At 44.0% G+C, this 21227-nt stretch overlaps 1 protein-coding gene across 1 annotated transcript in view; it reads left to right on the top strand.

The window, feature by feature from the left end:
- LOC126471216 (rho GTPase-activating protein 45-like) overlaps positions 1-7426 on the top strand; it is a 682307-nt gene extending 674881 nt beyond the window's left edge. The window contains exon 19 of the mRNA XM_050099339.1: positions 4674-7426. Within this exon, the coding sequence (XP_049955296.1) occupies positions 4674-5044 (371 nt within the window). The 3' untranslated portion in view covers positions 5045-7426. The remainder of the gene's footprint in view (positions 1-4673) is intronic.
- Positions 7427-21227: the final 13801 nt, after the last annotated feature.

Below are 21227 nucleotides of genomic sequence, written 5' to 3'. Positions count from 1 at the left end.
ACAGGCGGCTGGCTCATTTGGCGAGGAGAGCTACCCTCGAAGGCGAGGTGGAAGCAGAGCTATCGTTTTGCAGCATCGTTCCCAGAAACGATCGTGGTCCTCTGGTTTGAAACGGAATGGAATGTCTAAACCAGAGGCTCAGATGACCCTGAGACGCTATCAGATGCAAATTTCTCGACCTCCGCTATCCGGTTGAGAATTGTAGGGTATTCATTAGCGTGTCAAGCGTGCACTGAGAGCAGGAAGCGATTACTAGTGTAGCAGAGTACATGTGGGTTTTTTTTTTAGCGATTTTATGAACTGAGAAATCCATCCAGAGACCGCACAGATGCCTTCTGATTCCAGACAGAGTACCATCCATCATAGTAGATCGGGGAAAGAAAATGTTTCTATAGTATTCGTTAATTACAGCAGCGTCCAAGGAAAGGTCCCGCCACTAATCTCATTTGACATTGTTCACATAGTACTAGGGACAAAAAGCTGGCTAAAGCCAGAAGTTAATAAGAAGGTAACTCTAATCTAAAACTGGAATGTTTATGGCAAATATAGGTTCAACCCTGGTGGTGGAGGGATGTTTATAGTAATCAAAATATCTAGTGAGATCAGTGCAGACTGAGAATGCGAAATAATTTGGGTAAAGATAAGTGCTGAGTGCAAATCGGACATGGTTATCGGATGCTTTTTATAGACTCCATGTCTCAGCGACAGTCGTGGCGAAAAAATTGAGTGGAGGAATATTTCGCGTAATTTCCTGGTTATGTTATAGTTTTAGAAGGGTATTTTAACTTACCAGCTATAGACGGAGAGACTCAAGTGATTAGGACGGGTAATACGGACAGAGATTCATGTGAAATTGTTTTAAGTGCCTTATGCGAAAAGTAACTTGTGCATTTAATCAGAGAACAGTCTCATGAAGATAGTATCTGAGACCTACGGGTGACAAACAGACCCGAAGATTTCGACTCAGTTAGCGTACAACAGGGTATAATTGACTATAAGGCCGTTACAGCATCACTGAATGCAACTGTAAATGGAACTACAATGAAAGGTGGGAAAATATTACTGTTCAGCAAGAGCGACAAGAGACCAATTTCAAATTACCTGAGGGATCGTCACAAAAAATTCGTCTCCCCCACTGATAATGCTGAGTATCAATGAAAAAAGTTCAAACGCGTCGTACAACAGGCTTTAGACAAATGTGTACCTAGAAGAGTTGTGATGGATAGAGAAACTCACCGCGGTTTTAAAACCGTGTTAGGAAGCTGCTACGAAAATAAAGAGAGCTTCACTGCAAATTTAAACGTAGCCAAAGCATCACGTACAAACCAAAACTTAACGAAGCCAAAATCAGCGTAAGGAGGGCTATGGGTGAACCTTTCAACGAATACGAAAGGAAAACTCATCTGCCAACTTGACAGATAATCCTAAGAAATTCTGGCCTTATGTGAAAGCAGAAAACTGATCGAATCCATATGTCTAGACACACTGTCCCCATAATGCCACTCAAACTGTGGGTGGCACAGATAACTACCTTACCTGGTATCATTGTACCGTAGGTTTCTATAGGAGCGAAGCGTTTCTAATGATTGGAAAAAGGCGTTGGTCATTCCCGTTTTCAAGAGAGATCGTAGAGCAGACGCACAAAACTAGACATCGGTCTTTGTAGAACGTTGGAACTTGTTTTACTCTCGCGTATTATGACGTTTCTGGAGACCGAAAACTTTCTCCGTAGGAACCACCATGGGTTCCGAAAACAACGATCGTGTCAAATTCTCTTAGTCAACGAGATCTAGAAAGCAGCAGATACAGGCGCCCGTGTGGATGCCGTGTTTCTTGACTTCCGGAAGGCATTCCATATAGTTCCGCACTGTCGCCTAATGAACATAATACGAGGGTACGGAATCTCAGACCAGCTGTGTGATTGGATTGAAGAGAGAACACAGAACATCATTCTCAATGGAGAGTATTTTTCAGACGTAAAAGTACGCCGAGTTGTATTAGCCGAGCGGTGTAAGGCGCTGCAGTCATGGACTGTGCGGCTGGTACCGGCGAAGGTTCGAGCCCTCCCTCGGGCATGGTTGTGTGTGTTTGTTCTTAGGATAATTTAGGTTAAGTCGTGTGTAAGCTTAGGGACTGATGACCTTAGCAGTTAAGTCCCATTAGATTTCACACACATTTGGACATTTCGCATTTCGATAAAGTAACTTCGGGCGTGCCCCAGAGGAGTTTATAGGCCCATTACTTCTCACAATATATATAAATGACCTAGCATATAACCTCGGAAGTTCCATGAGGCAGTTCACGGATGATGCTGCTGTATACAGAGAAGTCGCAACGCTAGAAAATTGTAGCGAAATGTTGGAAGACCTGCAGAGGATGGACGCTTTGTTGTAGGAAGTGTCAATTGGCAGCCAACACAAAAAATGGTTCAAATGGCTCTGAGCACTATGGGACTTAACTTCTGAGGTCATCAGTTCCCTAGAACGTAGAACTACTTAAACCTAACCAACCTAAGGATATCACACACATCTATGCCCGAGGCCGGATTCGAACCTGCGACCGTAGTGTTCGAGCGATTCCAGTCTGTAGCGCCTAGAACCGCTCGGCCACTCCAGCCGGTGCAGTCAACACAAACAAATGTAAGGTGTTGCGAATACACAGATAGGAAGACCCTTTATTATATGATCACAAAATTGCAGAACAATTTCTGGAAGCAGTTGCTTACATGAAACATCTAGGAGTATGCGTACTGAGCGGTTTGAAATAGAACGACCGCATAAAATTAATAGCTAATAAGGCAGATGCCACATTGAAATTCATTGGAAGAATCCTCGGGAAACGTCATCTGTCAACAAAGGTAGTAGCTTACAAAACACTCGTTCGACCTATTCTTGAATATAGCTCGTCAGTAAGGGATCTGCACCAGATAGGACAGAGGAAGTGGAGATGATCTACGGAAGAACAGCACGTTTCGCTACAGGTTCATTTAGTTAGCGCGAAAGCGTCACGTGGACGCTCAGCCAATTTCAGCGCTAGACGCTCCTAAAAGAGGTGATCTACATTACGGTGCAGACCATTGTTACAGTTCCGAGAGCCTACGTTCCTGAAAGACTCAACGAACATATTTCTTCAACCTATGTATACGCAACTGAAACAGGAAAAGGAGGAAGTGGCTCAAATGGCTCTGAGCACTATGGGACTTAACATCTGAGGTCATCAGTCCGCTAGAACTTAGAACTACTTAAACCTAACTAACCTAAGGACATCACACACATCCATGCCCAAGGCGGGATTCGAACCTGCGACCATAGCGGTCACGTGGTTCCAGACTAAAGCGCCTAGAACCGCACGGCCACACCGGCCGGGTGCTACACAAAGTCCTGGTAATCTTTTATATTGGAGGGTCCACCCCTCATGAAATACAGAGGTCAGCTCTCCATTATGAATGGATGTCGGGATACTTTTGATCAGATTTTGTAGGTACATGCAACATTATAGAGCATCTCCTGTTCCAGATAGAATCACTCAGTTGTTTGCGAAGAGCATTGTGTATAGAGTAGCGTTATTTGTTTGAAACTGTCGCGGTAATAATTTTTGCTGTTTATTTATGACACAGGCAACATATAAAAATTAACAGAGTAGGTGACAGGGGGAACCCGTGTCTATCAGTTTCGGCAGCAACACTGTAATTTTTGAAACTTCCTGGCACATTAAAACTGTGTACCGGACCGAGACTCGAGACCTTTGCCTTTCGCGGGCAATTTTCTGCTAACTGAGCTACCCAAGCACGACTCACGCCCCGTCCTCACAGCTTTACTTCTGCCAGTATCTCGTCTCCCACCTTCCAAACTTTACAGAAGCTCTCCAGCGAACCATGCAGAACTAGCACTCCTGAAAGAAAGGATATTGCGGAGACATGGCTTAGCCACAGCCTTGGGGATGTTTTCCAGAACGAGATTTTTCACTCTGCAGCTGAGTGTGCGCTGATATGAAACATCCTGGCAGATTAAAACTGTGTGCCGGACCGAGACTCGAACTCGGGACCTTTGCCTTTCGCGGGCAAGGTAGGAGATGAGATACTCGCAGAAGTAAAGCTGTGAGGACGGGGCGTGAGTCGTGCTTGGGTAATTCAGCTGATCCCGGCGGAGGTTCGAGTCCTCCCTCGGGCATGGGTGTATGTGTTTGTCCTTAGGATAATTTAGGTTAAGTAATGTGTAAGCTTAGGGACTGATGACCTAAGCAAATAAGTCCCGTAAGATTTCACACACATTTTGAACATTTTAACGCCGGCACGGTAGCTGAGCGTGTTCGGTCAGAGGGTTAGCCACCCTCTGTAATAAAAAAAACTGAGTTAACCGATCATCGACGAACTTAAACGGGTGTCTTACGACGTCCGACACGAGCAGATGCAACGAACGAAAGCGAACAAAATGAGATTAAAAAAAAAAAAAGAAAGCTGGCAGAGCACTCACCCGCGAAAGGCAAAGGTCCCGAGTTCGAGTCTCGGCCCGGCACACAATTTTAATCTGCCAGGAAGTTTCATATCAGCGCACACTCCGCTGCAGAGTGAAAATCTCATACTGTAATTTTTGTTTTCTCTAATACAATGAAGAACGCAGCTGTTGCCTACCACAGTGTGAAATATCCTCCAGTAGTCTCGATTTTTGTTGCAGATGAAAAGGCCAACTACATTCCGCAGCTGCACAAACAGATCCGCGTATCGCTGTCGCTGAGCAACGCGTCCTACTCGGACCAGACGACGTCCAAGAGGCAGCAGAAGAGGAGCATGAGCACTTACGGCAAGACGGCATTCCAGAGCACGGAGGCGGTTTCCAGCAAGGTGTCCGTGTCCAAGGTGGAGCACGAGGGCAAGCTGGAGCGCGCCTGCAGCTACCGCCGGCGCACGCTGCAGAGGTTCGACGCGTCGGCCGCCGGCTCCGCGCCGCCGCCGGGCGCCACAGATTACTTCCCGCTGACCCTCACAGACCTCAACGACAGCAGCTCGGGCAGCGAGGACGCACACAAGCCTCGCCGATACCCCTAGCACAGGCGCCTCCTTTCCTACCACTCTGGGGGCAAAAGATAGCCTGACGAGTCAAATGAAAGTGAGCCACGGCCTTGTTTTATACATTTAGAGCGTCACCGACGGAAGGGTATGCAATGACGAAGTAGTGCCGCGTTTTTCTTTAAAAGGGCAGCTCTTCACGTTTCACAGAATATTAAAACAAAAGAACTATGTACAGTCGTGGACAAAACGAGCGGGACCCGTCGCCATTTCGTTATGCTGATCCGCACAGCTTTAAAGTCTGCTACACAGCATAACAGGCAAGCCGACGAAGTGCTACCAACAACTATGCACAGGTGTGGAATTGACAAACTATCTGAACTTTGTCAGACTGAACCCCGAAAACATATTGTTAGAGCTTTGAGTATTTTAATCACATGAAATGAGGTCGACAAAGATGAGAGCATTGTCCTCGCAACGTGTTGTGTTGTGTGAAGTACAGTGAAACAGCTTGAATGTCACCAGTTTATACTGAGTCGCTGAGTGAATGATGAGGGCCATAAAGTGCGTCTTGTGGGCTTTCCCACTTAAGCATATCGTAGATTTCACCATCATAATCGCCGTATGGGATCTGGCACTGTCCTGAACGGAGACTGCACCCCCAGAAAACATAACCCGGCACGTATTTTTAATTACTATGCGCAAACGTTGGAGGATCGTATGACAATAATCGTCGCTAATGATATGCTCATGCCCAGTTGATGTGATGAGTATAGCCATCTTGTTTTTAAAGTACCGGGTGATCAAAAAGTCAGTATAAATTTGAATAAATCACGGAATAATGTACATAGAGAGGTACAAATTGACACACATGCTTGGAATGACTTGGGGTTTTATGAGAACCAAAAAAATACAAAAGTTCAAAACATGTCCGACAGATGGCGCTTCATCTGATCAGAATAGCAATAATTAGCAATACAAAGTAAGACAAAGCAAAGACGATGTTCTTTTCAGGAAATGCTCAATATGTCCACCATCATTCCTCAACAACAGCTGTAGCCGAGGAATAATGTTGTGAACAGCACTGTAAAGCATGTCCGGAGTTATGGTGAGGCATTGGCGTTGGATGTTGTCTTTCAGCATCCCTAGAGATGTCGGTCGATCACAATACACTTGTGACTTCAGGTAACCCCAAAGCCAATAATCGCACGGACTGCGATCTGGGGACCTGGGAGACCAAGCATGATGAAAGTGGCGGCTGAGTACACGATCATCACCAAACGACGCGTGCAAGAGATCTTTCACTCGCCATCTGTCGGACATTTTGTGAATTTTTTTTTCTAATAAAACCCCATGTCATTCCAAGCATGTGTGTCAATTTTTACCCCTCTATCTACATTATTCCGTGGTTTATTAAGTTTTCAAATTTATACTGAAGTTTTGATCAGCCTGTACATTATGTCAGTATCGGTTTTACTCTAAAATTGAGTTGTTTTATTTGCTGAGAGGAAGCTCTTTCTCCTTCGCAGCCAAGGTCCCTAGCGCTCGTTTATGCAGTAGCGTTCGTCTCTGAGTTAACCTATTTGCATTTTGGTGCGAAAGAAACACAAATAAAACTGAAGGTAATTAAACTGTGTGCCTTAGTCACATGCTAAATTATAGATCTCTCCGCCGTGTCTCTTAGAGCGAGAGCATGTGCCAATGTTGTTAGTGACGCAACCGTGAAGCTTAATGGCTTCCTTTACCCAACAGACTTGTGCTAACTCCGTGGTTCAGCTTTTTCATTCTTTATAATCGGTACAAACACAAGAATTGCGGATGACACGGACTCATCAGTCAGACTAAAACAGTTACCTGTGAGATCTAGAGAGACGAGCCGCCGAAGCTGCGTCATCTAGAAGGGCTTGTACCAAAGGAAGCAGCAATGTGAATTAATAAAAATAATTATGAGCTGAAATACAGTAATAACATTAACCAGTCACTTTCAATTATCTTTATACTACACAATTAGGAAGTCTTTATCTCCATCATCAGTTCGATTTGTTTAAGTTAACAATACGTAGACGCTCAGCATTTACGATTTTTCGGGGCAACCCGTGGCACTGTCTGACATTAGAGGACAAAAAACTGTTTTAGTACATGACTCGAAGTTTTGTTGATGTATTGGTTGCGAACGCAGCCAATAATACAATTATAAGTACCAGTAGTGGTCGCAACTGCTTTTCGGAATTGTATTTCCCTCACGGACACTCTCTATAAAAGAAAATAAGCAGAAATTGTAGATTAAGAACTAACGTGAGTCCAAAGAACATAAAAAACATGATTCTGCCAACAGTAGTGAATCGAAATTATTGTTTATCTCTCTTCTTATCGATGTGTGTGTGTGTGTGTGTGTGTGTGTGTGTGTGTGTGTGTGTGTGTCAGACGCTGCCATAGGTTGCCCGGAAAAATCGTATGTATGAACGTATACATGTTGTTAATAAGAGTAAATCCATGTGATAATAGAGGTACGGTTATCAGAAAACGCGTACTGAATAGATTAAAAAATGTGACGTTATAGTTAGTTGTTTATTTCATAACTAATAGCTTAGCCTAACCCAAAATTTTTACATTTAAACATAAAAATAATGGTAAAAATTTGTTTGACTGTGACGATTGTATACCATACTCACTATTCTTTTCTGTCTCTAATAGCGTCACCGAGGAACGTTAGAAGTTGATATAGCTTTCCTACCTTTTACCATCACTGTGTTGCATGACAGCGACATGCAGCAGTTCCATTGATAGTGCCCAGAGAGATAGCACAACCTACGTTCCAGCACGACACCTACAGGTATAAGTTGGCTCACTTTCAGTTGACCCGTACGTACAAACTGCAGCCACTAAGACACAGTCTTATGGATTCCCGTTAATGTCTCTGTCAATAAACTTCTGTGTTGCCCGATATCTTAGCCCCGTTTCGTGCATAGGGCAGAACGGAAGCGGAGGCAGTTCAAATACCTCTGTTTTCTCGTAACTCGTAAGATTACAATCATCTCAGCATACTTTGTTATTACTGTAGTCGTTGCTGAGAAACTGTTTTCTTCTATTAAAGAGCTAGCTAGAGATGCATTTAACTGTGAATACAAATTATGCAGTACACATTATATTGGAAACTCGGCACTGTAGCTGATACCGCATATCAAATACTCCTGGCTACCCTATTCCATTATTCTACTGTATTTCACGTGAAACAGATTTTTATATCATTGCTTGTACTTTTCATAATGTGCAGTGTACTTGCGATACACTATCCCAATCGAAAATAATTCTCGTATATTTAATTACATGAAAGTTGTAGATATTGTTCAAATAAATATGTCGATGGAAAAAAACAAATATTACTGAAAGTTGTGACTGTTCTTTAACAGCGTATTCCCTTCTTATTTATTTAATACTTCTGTTAGAAAAAACTTATGCCCAACGTCAACGTAAACTGTGCTTTCGTAGTGCATAACTGCCAATGAGTACACTTAGCCTAAACTAACAGCGAAGACGCATAATTTGTACGTTGCGTTGAGTGCAGTCGTTCCGGCGACGCGCCGGAAAGCTTTGTTACTTCGACATGACATCAGCTCTACGAGGTACGTAACGCGTTTGGGAGCCGTCCTCATCCATGAGCGCTCGACTCACTGACACAGCGCGCTAAACCGCATACACTGAAAACAGTCCAATGCGACATCTGGTATAAATTAAAACCTTTACAGTAAAAGTACCTTTCTAAAGTTCGCCTGCTTAGCTGGGTGGTAACGTGCTTGCCTCCGCTGCAGCGGGCCCTGCTTCAATTTTCGGCCGGGTTGGAGATTTATCTCCGCTCGTGGACTGGGTGTTATGTTGTCCTCATTATCATTTCATCCTCATGAGCGGCGCGCAGATCGCCCAATGTGGTGTCGACTGAAATAAGACTTGCACTTGGCGGCCGAACTTCCCCGGATGGAGCCTCCCGGTCAATGATGCCACACGCTCATTTCCATTTTTTACCTTTCTAAAAATGCAAATATAAGGAGTTACAATACATTAGTGAACTCAAAATGTGTATCTGCAAACCAATGTCCAGCCTTGAACTACAATCAAAACAAACTGGAAATATCAGAAAACGAATCATTAGGAAAATATTAAGCCCACGAAAACCTACCCAAGATTCGAAATTACAAAGTATCGAAACATCGAAAACATATCAGACGTAAAGAGGAAAAGAAGACCGGTATTTTTTGGACATTTATGGTATAAAAAGTTGAATGAAACTGAGTTCACAAAATAAAAAATTATTTTGAAAAGATATATAAAATCTGAAGAAAAGTGTTCGGGGAAAAGTGTCCAATATGAAGGGATTGCAACGGAGGAGAGCGGAAAAAAAACCTGGTCTAATGTCGGAGAACAGGAGAAATCAACACATTGAACAGCTGAAAGAGTATTGGAAGAGAAGATGGGAACAACGAATAAGGCTTTGGAATTGGCACGTGACTCTAAGTCGACACATCCGACAAGAAACAAAAAGTAAGAACAATTAAAGTCACAGTAATACCGGGTGATCAAAAAGTCAGTATAAATTTGAAAACTGAATAAATCACGGAATAATGTAGATAGAGAGGTACAAATTGACACACATGCTTGGAATAACATGGGGTTTTATTAGAACCAAAAAAAGACGAAAGTTCAAAAAATGTCCGACATATGGCGCTTCATCTGAACAGAATAGCAATAATTGGCATAACAAAGTAAGACAAAGCAAAGATGATGTTCTTCACAGGAAATGCTCAATATGTCCACCATCAATCCTCAACAATAGATGTAGTCGAGGAATAATGTTGTGAACAACACTGTAAAGAATGTCCGGAGTTATGGTGACGCATTGGCGTCGGATGTTGTCTTTCAGCATCCCTAGAGATGTCGGTCGATCACGATACACTTGCGACTTCAGGTAACCCCAAAACCAATAATCGCAAGGACTGAGGTCTGGGGACCTGGGAGGCCAAGCATGACGAAAGTGGCGGCTGAGCACACGATTATCACCAATTTCCTGTCAATAAGTATCAGCTACCGGATCTCAAATTGTACTCCCACATCAAAAGCTTACAGTGTACCTACCTCAACTTGACATGGGATGCCAAATGCTGGATCATAAAGCTGCACTGTAACACCAGAAACTGACTTTGTATGGGCCTTAACACGACACTAGGTGTCAGCTACTGGATCTCAAATAGTATCCCAAGCATCAAACCAAATTGTAAGATCCAGAATGTGATTTTCACTCTGCAGCGGAGTGTGCGCTGATATGAAACTTCCTGGCAGATTAAAACTGTGTGCCGGACCGACACTCGAGACCTTTGCCTTTCGCGGGCAAGTGCTCTACGAACTGAGCTACCCAAGCACGACTCACACCCCGTCCTCACAGCTTTACTTCCGCCAGTACCTCGTCTCCTAATTTCCAAACTTCACAGAAGCTCTCCTGCGAACCTGGAGAACTAGCACTTCTAGAAGAAAGGATATTGCGGAGACATGGCTTAGCCACAGCCTGGGGGATGTTTCCAGAATGAGGTTTTCACTCTCCTGCGGAGTGTGCGCTGATATGAAACTTCCTGGCAGATTAAAACTGTGTGCCGGACCGAGATTCGAACTCGGGACCTTTGCCTTTCACGGGCAAGTGCTCTACCAACTTTTTTTTTTTTTTCATCAGATTGCATTGTCAACAAAGGTGTGTCTGGTTTAAGCCGATCCCCTATAATCTCTCGTTGGCGCTGATCACATTGTTAACTGTTTTGTACCATGCGGAAATAGCGTCTGTAGATAGCCCGGCATAGTTGATGTTCCGCCATACAGCTTTCCAGTCACAATTAGGGAATTTCGTTTCAGATTTGTTAAAAAAAAATGGCTCTGAGCACTATGGGACTCAACATCTGAGGTCATTAGTCCCCTAGAACTTAGAACTAGTTAAACCTAACTAACCTAAGGACATCACACACATCCATGCCCGAGGCAGGATTCGAACCTGCGACCGTAGCGGTCACGCGGTTCCAGACTGCAGTGCCTAGAACCGCACGGCCACTTCGGCCGGCTTCAGTTTTGTTTCTGCCCTCATTTAACTTCCTTTCAAGTATGATGTCGCACGCTGTGATACATGTGTTGCTTCTGATTTCGTCACTAAGATAACTTGCTTCGAGGAAAAAGTTCCTCACATACTGCAGACGGGCATTAATCCTTCGTACATCAATCGGTGATTGCAGGCTATAGCGTGTGACAGCCTCAAAGAGCTTTGCGGTTATACATTGTGGAAGTTCTCTGAGTATATGGAAAGTCCGTTTGAGGAACAGAGAAGACGCTTTATTTCGAATATCCACCAAACCGAGGCCCCTGTTTCTGACATTCAGTATAACGGTAGTCGCACCAACCCTGAATATGTCTCCACGCCATAAATAATTGGTTACAGTAGACATGATCCCTTTCGCTACTAGTTTAGGGGTTGGAAATACCGGCGCAGTGAAATACGCTTTAGACAAAATGGAGGAGTTGATGAATCTGACGTTTTGCACCTAGTCCATAGTTCGATGGATGTTCTCCATTACAGCACCATGAGCTTTCCTCCTAGTTTCTGTCCAGTTAAAAACAGCCATCCTCATCGGACATGCCATTAAGGTTATTCCCAAAGTTTTATGTTTGTTGTCTTGTTTTGCCCATGCCTGTCGGAGGTGATCTAGGCCCCGTAGATTCAATATTTTACTTTTTTTTCATTTGTTGTCGCTTCCGAGGCTAGACAATACTTTTGGATTTCTCTTTCCAGTGTGTCTCCTCCTTATTCCTTATTACAGCACCCACGTCATCAGCATAAGCTCGTATCACAGTTTTCTCACCACTCAATGTTATGCCTGTTAATCTTGCGTGGACAGTGACGAGAAAGGGCTCTAAAGATACGGAAAATAAAAACATAGATAAGGGACTGCCCTGTGGAACCCCTCGCCTTATCTGTATGGGTTTAGATGTTTGGCCATTGATTGCTATTTTCGCATTTATACCTGTTGCAATATTTCTTAGCATGTTGACAATCTGAGAGTGGAAAGCCATTCTTGACAGCGTCGCAAAGAGGTATCTATGACTAACGCGGTCAAAAGCTTTATTGAAATCTATAAAGATTAAAACACATTTTATAGTTGTCACTGAGGTAATTGCAATGACGTCTCAGTATGCAGATAGACTTTAGAATATCGTTCTGGTCGGGGAACAAGATTGATGATGACTCAATATTTTGTTGGAAAAGGCAGAGAGTCTTTTGTGGATAATACGCGAAATTATTTTGTAATCAGAATTTAGTAGCGAAAGAGGCCGAAAATTGTTTAAGTTGGGTTTGCCTTTACTCTTAGGAATCAGTACTATTTTACTTTCCTTAAACTCTGCAGGGGCCGCTTTTCCGTTCAGGACCTCATTCGCCATGGAAGTGATCTTGTCCCCAATTATAGACCAGTTGCGGGCATAAAACTCCACAGGGAGGCCATCAAGTCCCGAAGAGTTTTTGAGAGGTGAGTTACGCACTGCCGCATGCACTTCATCTTTAGTAATAGGTGACAGGATGTAAGCGTTTTCTGTTCCCGACAACTGTGGACCTAAAGTAGTGAGAAAGTCCTCGAGAGCTGCATCTTCCACTGTGGTAGGGGCATATAAGGTTTCATAGTACCTGTGGACTTCGTCCAGTATTTCTTTCTGGCATGTGAGCCTTGTACCAGTATGTGTCTGGACTTCATCAATAAAAGTTGGACGCCTGTTTTTAGCATGCCGCACGATGTGATACAGAGAAGCTGTTTCATCTGCTACTACTGATGTGGCTTTCGATTTAATTTTTAGTCCCTCCATCTGTTGCCGTTTAATGCTTAATAACTTGGCTTTTATTTTTTTGATATCATTCAGACGAATTACGTCATCATGTGCCTGTTGACATAAGTCTCTTAAAAATTTATAATAAAACTCCATTGTATTCCTTAACTCCCTGTGCCTCTCTGCACTAAACTGCATGACAACTTTCCGCAGTCTTGGTTTAGCCCTGCTAGTCCACCACTCAATGACTGTTGCGTGCTTGTCTGCTGTGCGGAGGCACATAGTCCACGCTATTCTTATTTCCTGTTCCAGTTCTTCGTCAGTTAAAACAGAGATATTCAAATTCCATTGGCCTCTGAATCGGTGGGTTGGCTGTACACTTAAATTAAAGCAAGTTAAAAGTGTACTGTGATCGCTAAAATACAAGGGAATAGTTTCAACGTTTAATAAAAAAATTTTGCAAGTTTGGTGACACGTAAATTCTATCTAGTCTGCTGCGGGAGTGGCTGGTCATATACGTGAACTCGACTGACGTCGGGTGCTGAAGTTCCCACACATCCTTAAGTTGTAGATCACTTACTAACTTTTTTAACTGTGACGAATAGTTGAAATTGGGTTGTTGATCTTTCTGGTTTAAAACACAGTTAAAATCTTCACCTAGTATAAGAGAACACGGATTTTTCCTCAATAAATAAATCAGTTCATCTTGAAAAAACTTCGCACTATCCAATTTATGGGAATTTCCTGATGGGGCGTAAATGTTAAGCACGGTGACATCGAAAATTTTTATGCCTATGGCTCTTCCTGGTTCTAGTCGTTCGATTTCAGTCACCGGAATGGCTGTACCGATATTGGCTTCCGTGGGAACATTAACCATTTCAAAAAAGCCTGGGATCTGAAATTCCGTTATCGCAACTTCTTGTAGCAACGCGATATCTGTCCCAGACTGGAACAAGCATTCTTTCAGTGCTGCCAATTTCAAGGGTAACTGTATTTTATTAATGTTAATAGTAGTAATGCTATAAGCTTGCATCACAGACTTACCAGAGGAAGCTATTTGGGTGAGGATCGGTATGATTATAGCAGCAACGTGCTTCTCTACAAGTCACGATCCTTACAAGCTGTGTGCCCATTACATGTACTACCTTCCTAGAAAATGTTTTACTGCTCTTAAACAAAGTGTTTGAAAAGAAAATTATCCTGAACTCCTGACAATGCATTGCTATAAGTCACTGTGGTCTTTCTCCTCGTCAGTGTTGGCTCTGATGACTTCATATTTAATATTCTTTTTCTTGATGTCTTTCTTCTCTGGTGTGGCTTTCGCTTGATGACGCGTGACAGCAAGACCTGGTTTCGGTCCAGCTTCCGACGGTGGCCGTCTGGCGCAACGGCGGTGGCTTGCGAGTCGTCAATATTTGGCTCCGGCGTGTTGTCTGATGTGTTGTCTTGCTGGCGAGGCGGTGATGCTTGTTTATTTCCTCCTTCGGCGTGGTGTTGCGCTTCGGAGTCAGCAGGTTGTTTACTTGGTACTTCCTCGTACTGATCGCACTGTATGGGCTGTGCACTTGATGCGGTTATTGCAGCTGTGACCTCAGGCTCAGGGTCACATTTCCGTGAAAGGTCACTACCAGCTGCGTCACTATCTGTTCGTGGCGGTATAATTCCTTGTGCGGAAGTGGGAGCCACATCGACCTGCATTTCATCTCCATTTTCCACTTCCAACAGATCTTCAGGACTTGGCTTCGGCTTCCTGGCAACGGGTGTTTCACAGGAAGAGTCCTCATCAACATTTTTGTCAGTGTCTTCTAGAGGACGCTTTTTAGTGGGAATCTCGCTGTTACGGGACGGAATTTCAGAAGTTAATGCAGGTTTTAAAGACGGAAATTCATTAACATTAAGTGCAACGTTTTCAGAGGTAGTAACAGGATCCACGACAGCCGCCGGCTCTGTTGTATTACTGGCTGGCAACAAAACGTTGAGTGTTAATTTCCGGCGTTGTGTAAGGTTATTTTTTAGCACAAAAACACGGCGAGGGCAGTCCTGACGGAGGTGACCACACTCGTTACATACATGACATGTGGGGGTTTGCCCTGAGTAAATAACATGCGCCTCGTGCCCGTCAGCAAAGATGTGGGAGGGAATGTTTGCCTTCACTTCCATCTCCACGGAGCGAATGCCGTTAAAGCACTGCAGCTTGAAATTCGAAACCCACTTTTCGTTGACTATTTGCCTGACAACCCCATACTTTGAAAGGACATCTTTAATTTTCGAGTTGTCTACTTCTATGTGAATATTCAAAACCCTAACATTTATAATTACAGACTCGGAATTCCTGAGTTTTACAGTACTTTTAGTACCATCTCGGTGTATAAATTCCGTTTCATAACCAAATTTTTCCAGAAAGCGGTCTACACTCACGAAATCGTTAAACCTTACAAAAATGCAGTATTCATCAGAGTCTAGCTGCATAGTATGAACAGATTCAGAATGAAGGCCAATTACGTCGGTAATCCAGTCGTGTATTTCAAGTGCAGAGGGCTGTACTCGATGGGTGTACTTGTCGAAGGTGAAAATCACGGTGTTTTTTCTCACGGAGTTTACCATGGTGTTCTGCAGCGAAGAATTTCGGACAACGCCGAAATCCCAACGGCACTACTTAGAAAGACGACACGAGCGAAGACCAATAGCTCCATTTATAATACTTAATTCACGTGCAAAACGCCAATAAACAATCACGAAACACGAAAACACTGGCGTAAACACTGAACGTTCACGGAGCAAACTTGAGGAGCGTGCGACCGCGGCGACAGCTAAAGCCAGTCTGTGCTGAGCTACCCAAGCTGCCCAAGCTCTGAGCAGGAGAGCTTCTGTGAAGTTTGGAAATTAGGAGACGAGGTACTGGCGGAAATAAAGCTGTGAGGACGGGACGTGAGTCGTGCTTGGGTAGCTCAGTTAGTATAAGCCTGCATTGCGCCGAGCGTTAATTGCATACGGAAGAGAGCAGATGATGTGGAGGCGACACACGACGGAATTTTATTTCACGATGCTCCGCGAACTTTCTGTACAAGCACTTTCACAGGAGCGTCGTGCCGGTATAAAACGAGCACAGGCCCAAATAATTTCCATAACGCGCCGCCGTCTGGAGGGTGTCGCAATCCGTGCAAGGGCCTTTGAACGAGTCCGTGGAGAATCACCGTCGATGTATCACATTATCAGAGAAAAACAACGTAGCCGCGGAACCTTAATACAGACGGTCGTACTGCCAGATGGTCGCCGTATGACAACGCAAAAAGACATTGCCAACGCTTTTGTGGAACACTACGGTCATCTCTATGAAGAAGCGGAACACGATCAGGCAGCCTTTCATGAGGTCCGACGAACGCTCTCCGCGTGTCTCGACGAGACGGCCAACCTGGAGTTAACAGGTGAAGTCACAGTTGACGACGTAATGGAAGCGATTTATAAGGGAGCGTCGCACAAATCGCCGGGGCCCGACGGGTTTCCGTTGGAGTTTTATCGTACATATAAAGATCTCATGACTACACGATGGACTGCCATGTACTGCGAATTGATGTCTCCCAACGTGCCTCTTCCACCCTCCTTCGTGGAAGGAATGATCATCCCCATCCACAAACCATCCGGCGGCACAGGGATACAGGCCTATCGGCCACTGACCCTTCTTAATTGCGACTACAAGATCTACACCAGGATACTTGCAGTACGCTTTAAACGCGTAATACGCCAAGTGATATCACTCGAACAAACCCAGCTAGGAGGAGATAGCAATATACAAACGGCACTCAGCGACTACCGCGATGATATCGCACTGGCAGCTACATGTCGTCTCCGGGGTGCATTGGTATCGATAGACTTCGATCGCACATTTGACAGGCTGAGCCATGCTTATCTCACGGACGTGATGACCCAAATGAAGTTTCCGGAAAGTTTTGTCACCGTCGTCATGAGACTATTCCACGGCGTCGCATCCAAAGTGCTCATCAATGGGCGCTTGGTGGGGCCCATCACCATCTCACGATCGGTCAGACAAGGGTGCCCGCTGTCAACGATATTATATGCCATCGCTGTCGAGTCGCTGCTCTGCGGGCTCCGGAATCGACTTCAAGGAATGACCATAAGGCACAACAAGTTTATACGCAGAACATACGCGGATGACCTAGTGTTTTTAGCACGGTCAGGCTACGAGGCAAGAGTGGCCTTAAAGGGTTCTGAGCACTATGGGACTTAACATCTTAGGTCATCAGTCCCCTAGAACTTAGAACTACTTAAACCTAACTAACCTAAGGACATCACACACATCCATGCCCGAGGCAGGATTCGAACCTGCGACCGTAGCAGTCCCACGGTTCCGGACTGCAGCGCCTAGAACCGCAAGACCACCGCGGCCAAAGAGTGGCCTTGCATTCGATTAATTTGTATTGTATGGCTACGGGAAGTCGCCTGAACATGGCAAAGTCGGGAGCCATGAACATCGGGAGAGGACTCCCGCCAGGAAGTGTGGCACCATTCCAGCCGATTAACAAGATGAAATGCCTAGGAATTATATTCACTACAGACGTTCGACGCACGGCGGCACTAAGTTACAGACATCTTCTGCAAACAATTCGTGCGAGTGTCCGAAGTCACAGGTTAAGGGCACTGGATATGATACAACGGGACACCTTTGCCAAAACTTATCTAGCTTCTCGCATCCCCCACTTGGCACAAGTTCTTCCTATGCCGGTGGTGTTGGCCCGCCGAATCCTGGCGGCACTAGGATATTTTGTGAGCACAGGTCTGCTTTTTAAGGTCGGATACGAAACCCTCACCCTTCCTCGTAGTCGTGGAGGTCTTGGACTAGTCAACGTACGCGACCGAGCAGTGGCTATTTATGTAACCACAAAGATAAAGATGTGGACACGACACCAGACAAGTCTGACGGGCACCTTGACAGACGAACTCGCTCCACCTTCACGTTCGGCTCCGGTAGCGGTGTCTCACATCTCACCATCGCTTGCCCATATGCGAACCTTTTTTGTGGAACACAGTTATGTACATATGGAACTACCGACAACCAGGACGGCAACGGCACGTGATATATATCACATCTTTACTCGACGACGGCCGAATAATGCCGTAGAGCGCCGCCAACCAACAGTTACGTGGTCAGTGGTATGGCGTACAGTGCACCACCCACACCTTGGTACGGGAACGCGCGCACTGTGGTATCAGGTGGTAAATGGGAAATACGTCACTCGTTCCAGGTTGCATACAATTCATATGGCGGACGAGCCACTGTGTCCGCCGTGCAATGTTATAGACACAGAGGAGCATCGCCTGATATGCGGACCTTCGGCGGACGTATGGTGTTTGGTCAAAAAAATGATCGCCTGCCTCCTTCGGGTGGGGCCGCAAGCAATAGAACCACGGATACTACTTCTCCCAGATAGGACATATTATCCCCGAACAAAGACAAACGCAGTGACCTGGATTCGAGGTTTGACTGTGCGTTATCTTTTCCGAGACGGCAGTAAGAATGTGCTCGACTTTTGGGCCTGACTACAAGATCATCACTCACAGCTTATGAGACATCCGAGATATCGAACGTATCACGCAAATTTTTTAGGGAGTGCCTTGCTTGATCCCCCATCCAGTTGGGGTGTCCCGGGTAGGAGAATGTAATTATTGACTATAAGTATCAGAACAAGAAAGGACCAGGACAGTGGAGAGGATCCACAACCACACGTGTAGACGTACCCGACACCAACGCGAGGTATAACGGGATTAGCGAGGTACGCGCCCAAAAGAGGAATGTAGACCGTTATTGTTTTGTACTGACAGAAGCAGGATTTTTTTTTACTATTATGTAAAAAAAGGTCCACTTATTTACGTTTCCCAGAAATATTTTATTTTATAAAAGTCATCATCTTATATATTTTTTTTAAAAAAAGGCTAGAAGCAGTTTATCTTTGTTATTGTTACACCAGACTGCAAGAAAAAAGTCCATTTATTTACGTTTCCCAGAAATATTTTATTTTATAAAGGTCATCGTCTTATATAAAAAAAATGAAAAGAATGCTAGCAGCAGTTTGTTTGCTATTGTTGCCCCATAAAAATATTAAAAAAAAAGTGGTCAGCGCGACGGAATGTCATACCAAAAAATAAAAAATAAAAAGTTAGTAGAGCACTTGCCCGTGAAAGGCAAAGGTCCCGAGTTCGAATCTCGTTCAGGCACTCAGTTTTAATCTGCCGGGAAGTTTCAAATTGTAAGATGCTGTATAATAATTTGTCATTGTTGTAGACAAGTATCGAACAAACCTGTAAAAAATGTACCAAACTTTGCCATTGATAAACAAATTTATAAGAAATTGTCCCATATATAACCATTGATACATTAAATTGTAATAAGCAGCCCCATAAATCACCAGTTATATGCGATGTATGCAGAAATTCGTTACAACTTTCATATAACATGTCGATGTATTGGGCATTTTCTTACAATATTTGTTAACATGTCGATGTACAGCACATTTTGTTGCAATATTCTTTGATGCTTCTAACCAAATATAAAATGGTAGCAACTCCAACAATTTTGTGATAGCATGGTGATCTGTTGTGCAATCTGTTACACTTTTGTGTAAAAATGGTGACATACAGGGTAATTTATTACAATTTCACTGTCACATAGCGATGTATGGGGCAATTTGTTACAGTTTCGCTGTAACATAGTGATTTGAGGAACAATTTGTTACAATTTATCATAAAGTGGCGATGTATGGAGTAATTTGTTACAGTTTTTCAGTAAAATGGCGATTATGGGGCGAAGAGTCATGTTGTCTCTATTGAACAATACCATAAGCTAGCATTATCAGCAGAACATGACAAATGTTTTGTAGTGTAAGGTAAAGTTAATACTCTACCATGGGGTTCTACAATGTTTGCGTGACTTTGAAAGGTAGTTGAAACTGTGTAGCTGAAATCAAATGCAACCTTTGTTTCTTTCTTACCTATATAAATGTATATTGCTACTGTTCAGTATGCTATTTCCTCATAGCTTCAAGTAGGCTCTACTGTGCAACAGCAAAAGTTAGCGTTATCAGCAGAATATCACAAATGTTTTGTAATGAAAGACAAAAATCTTACTCCCAGCTTGTGGTGTCTATAATGTCTGGCTGACTTTGGAAAGTAGTTGAAGGTATGTATATGAAAGCATGGCAACACTTATTTCTTACCTATAGAACTGTGACTTATTACAGTTCACTAGTACTACAGTAGCATTACTACAGTTCGTCCTCTCCAGGGGAACACCGTCACCTAGTCAAAGCATTTATTGTGTGAGCGGAGGGGCTTGCATGTTCATATGGAACTGAGAGCCAAGCATGCTGTAACACAGCTACTGTCTGGGTCTCCCATGATGGACAGGCCTTAGTAGACGAACCAGATAAGAGTGTCCCACAGCATCCCTCCCACACAGATTCCCATAGTCGATACCCAGTTCCCAACCGAGCGAGGTGGCGCAGTGGTTAGACACTGGACTCGCATTCGGGAGGACGACGGATCAATCCCGCGTCCGGCCATCCTGATTTAGGTTTTCCGTGATTTCCCTAAATCACTCCAGGCAAATGCCGGGATGGTTCCTTTCAAAGGGTACGGCCGACTTCCTTCCCCGCCTTCCCTAATCCGATGAGACCGATGACCTCGCTGTCTGGTCTCCTTCCCCAAAACAACCCAACCAACCCCAATTCCCAAGGTACTTAAACCCTTCCATGGTACTAGAGGGAGCTGTAGAAGGTAAAAACCGTAGATAACCACAAAGAACAGACTACATAAAACAAACAATTGAGAATGTAGATTGCAAGTGCTACTCTGACATTACCAGTTTGGCACAAGAAAGTAATTGACGATGGGCCTCATGAGACCAGTCAGAAGCCTGATGACTCAGGGAAAAATGTCAAACAATGGCATGTGACATTAGAGTCATCATTATCTGACCAAATGTATATCAAATTTGAGATTGAAATTATTGCTAAATAGACCATGGCCTACAGCAATTCTATAAAAATAGATTGGGACTCATACAGGAAAGACCTAAGCTCACACATATCTGAGGTCAGAACTTCAATAATAAATCTAGTAGCTCTTCAGGAAATGGCAGCTGAAGTGACGACTGCCTTCATGACTTCCTACTAGCAAAACCGCCCAACCATCAAAAAGTACACAATCAGGAATGTACCTCGATGGAACAATAGTTGCAAAGGAAGCAAATAAGACAACTTTTTCATGCTGAAAGGAGACAATGGGCAAAATATCTGGAGGCCATTGACAAATTCAACCTTGTGACAAGCGACACCGTCATCCTGGAAGGTATTCTATGTGGAGGTAG

The sequence above is a fragment of the Schistocerca serialis genome, chromosome 3 (genome assembly GCF_023864345.2).
Source record: "Schistocerca serialis cubense isolate TAMUIC-IGC-003099 chromosome 3, iqSchSeri2.2, whole genome shotgun sequence".
NCBI classification, from domain to species: Eukaryota; Metazoa; Arthropoda; class Insecta; order Orthoptera; family Acrididae; genus Schistocerca; species Schistocerca serialis.
Note: the sequence above shows the minus strand (reverse complement) of the source record. Positions and strands in the feature narration are given on the sequence as shown.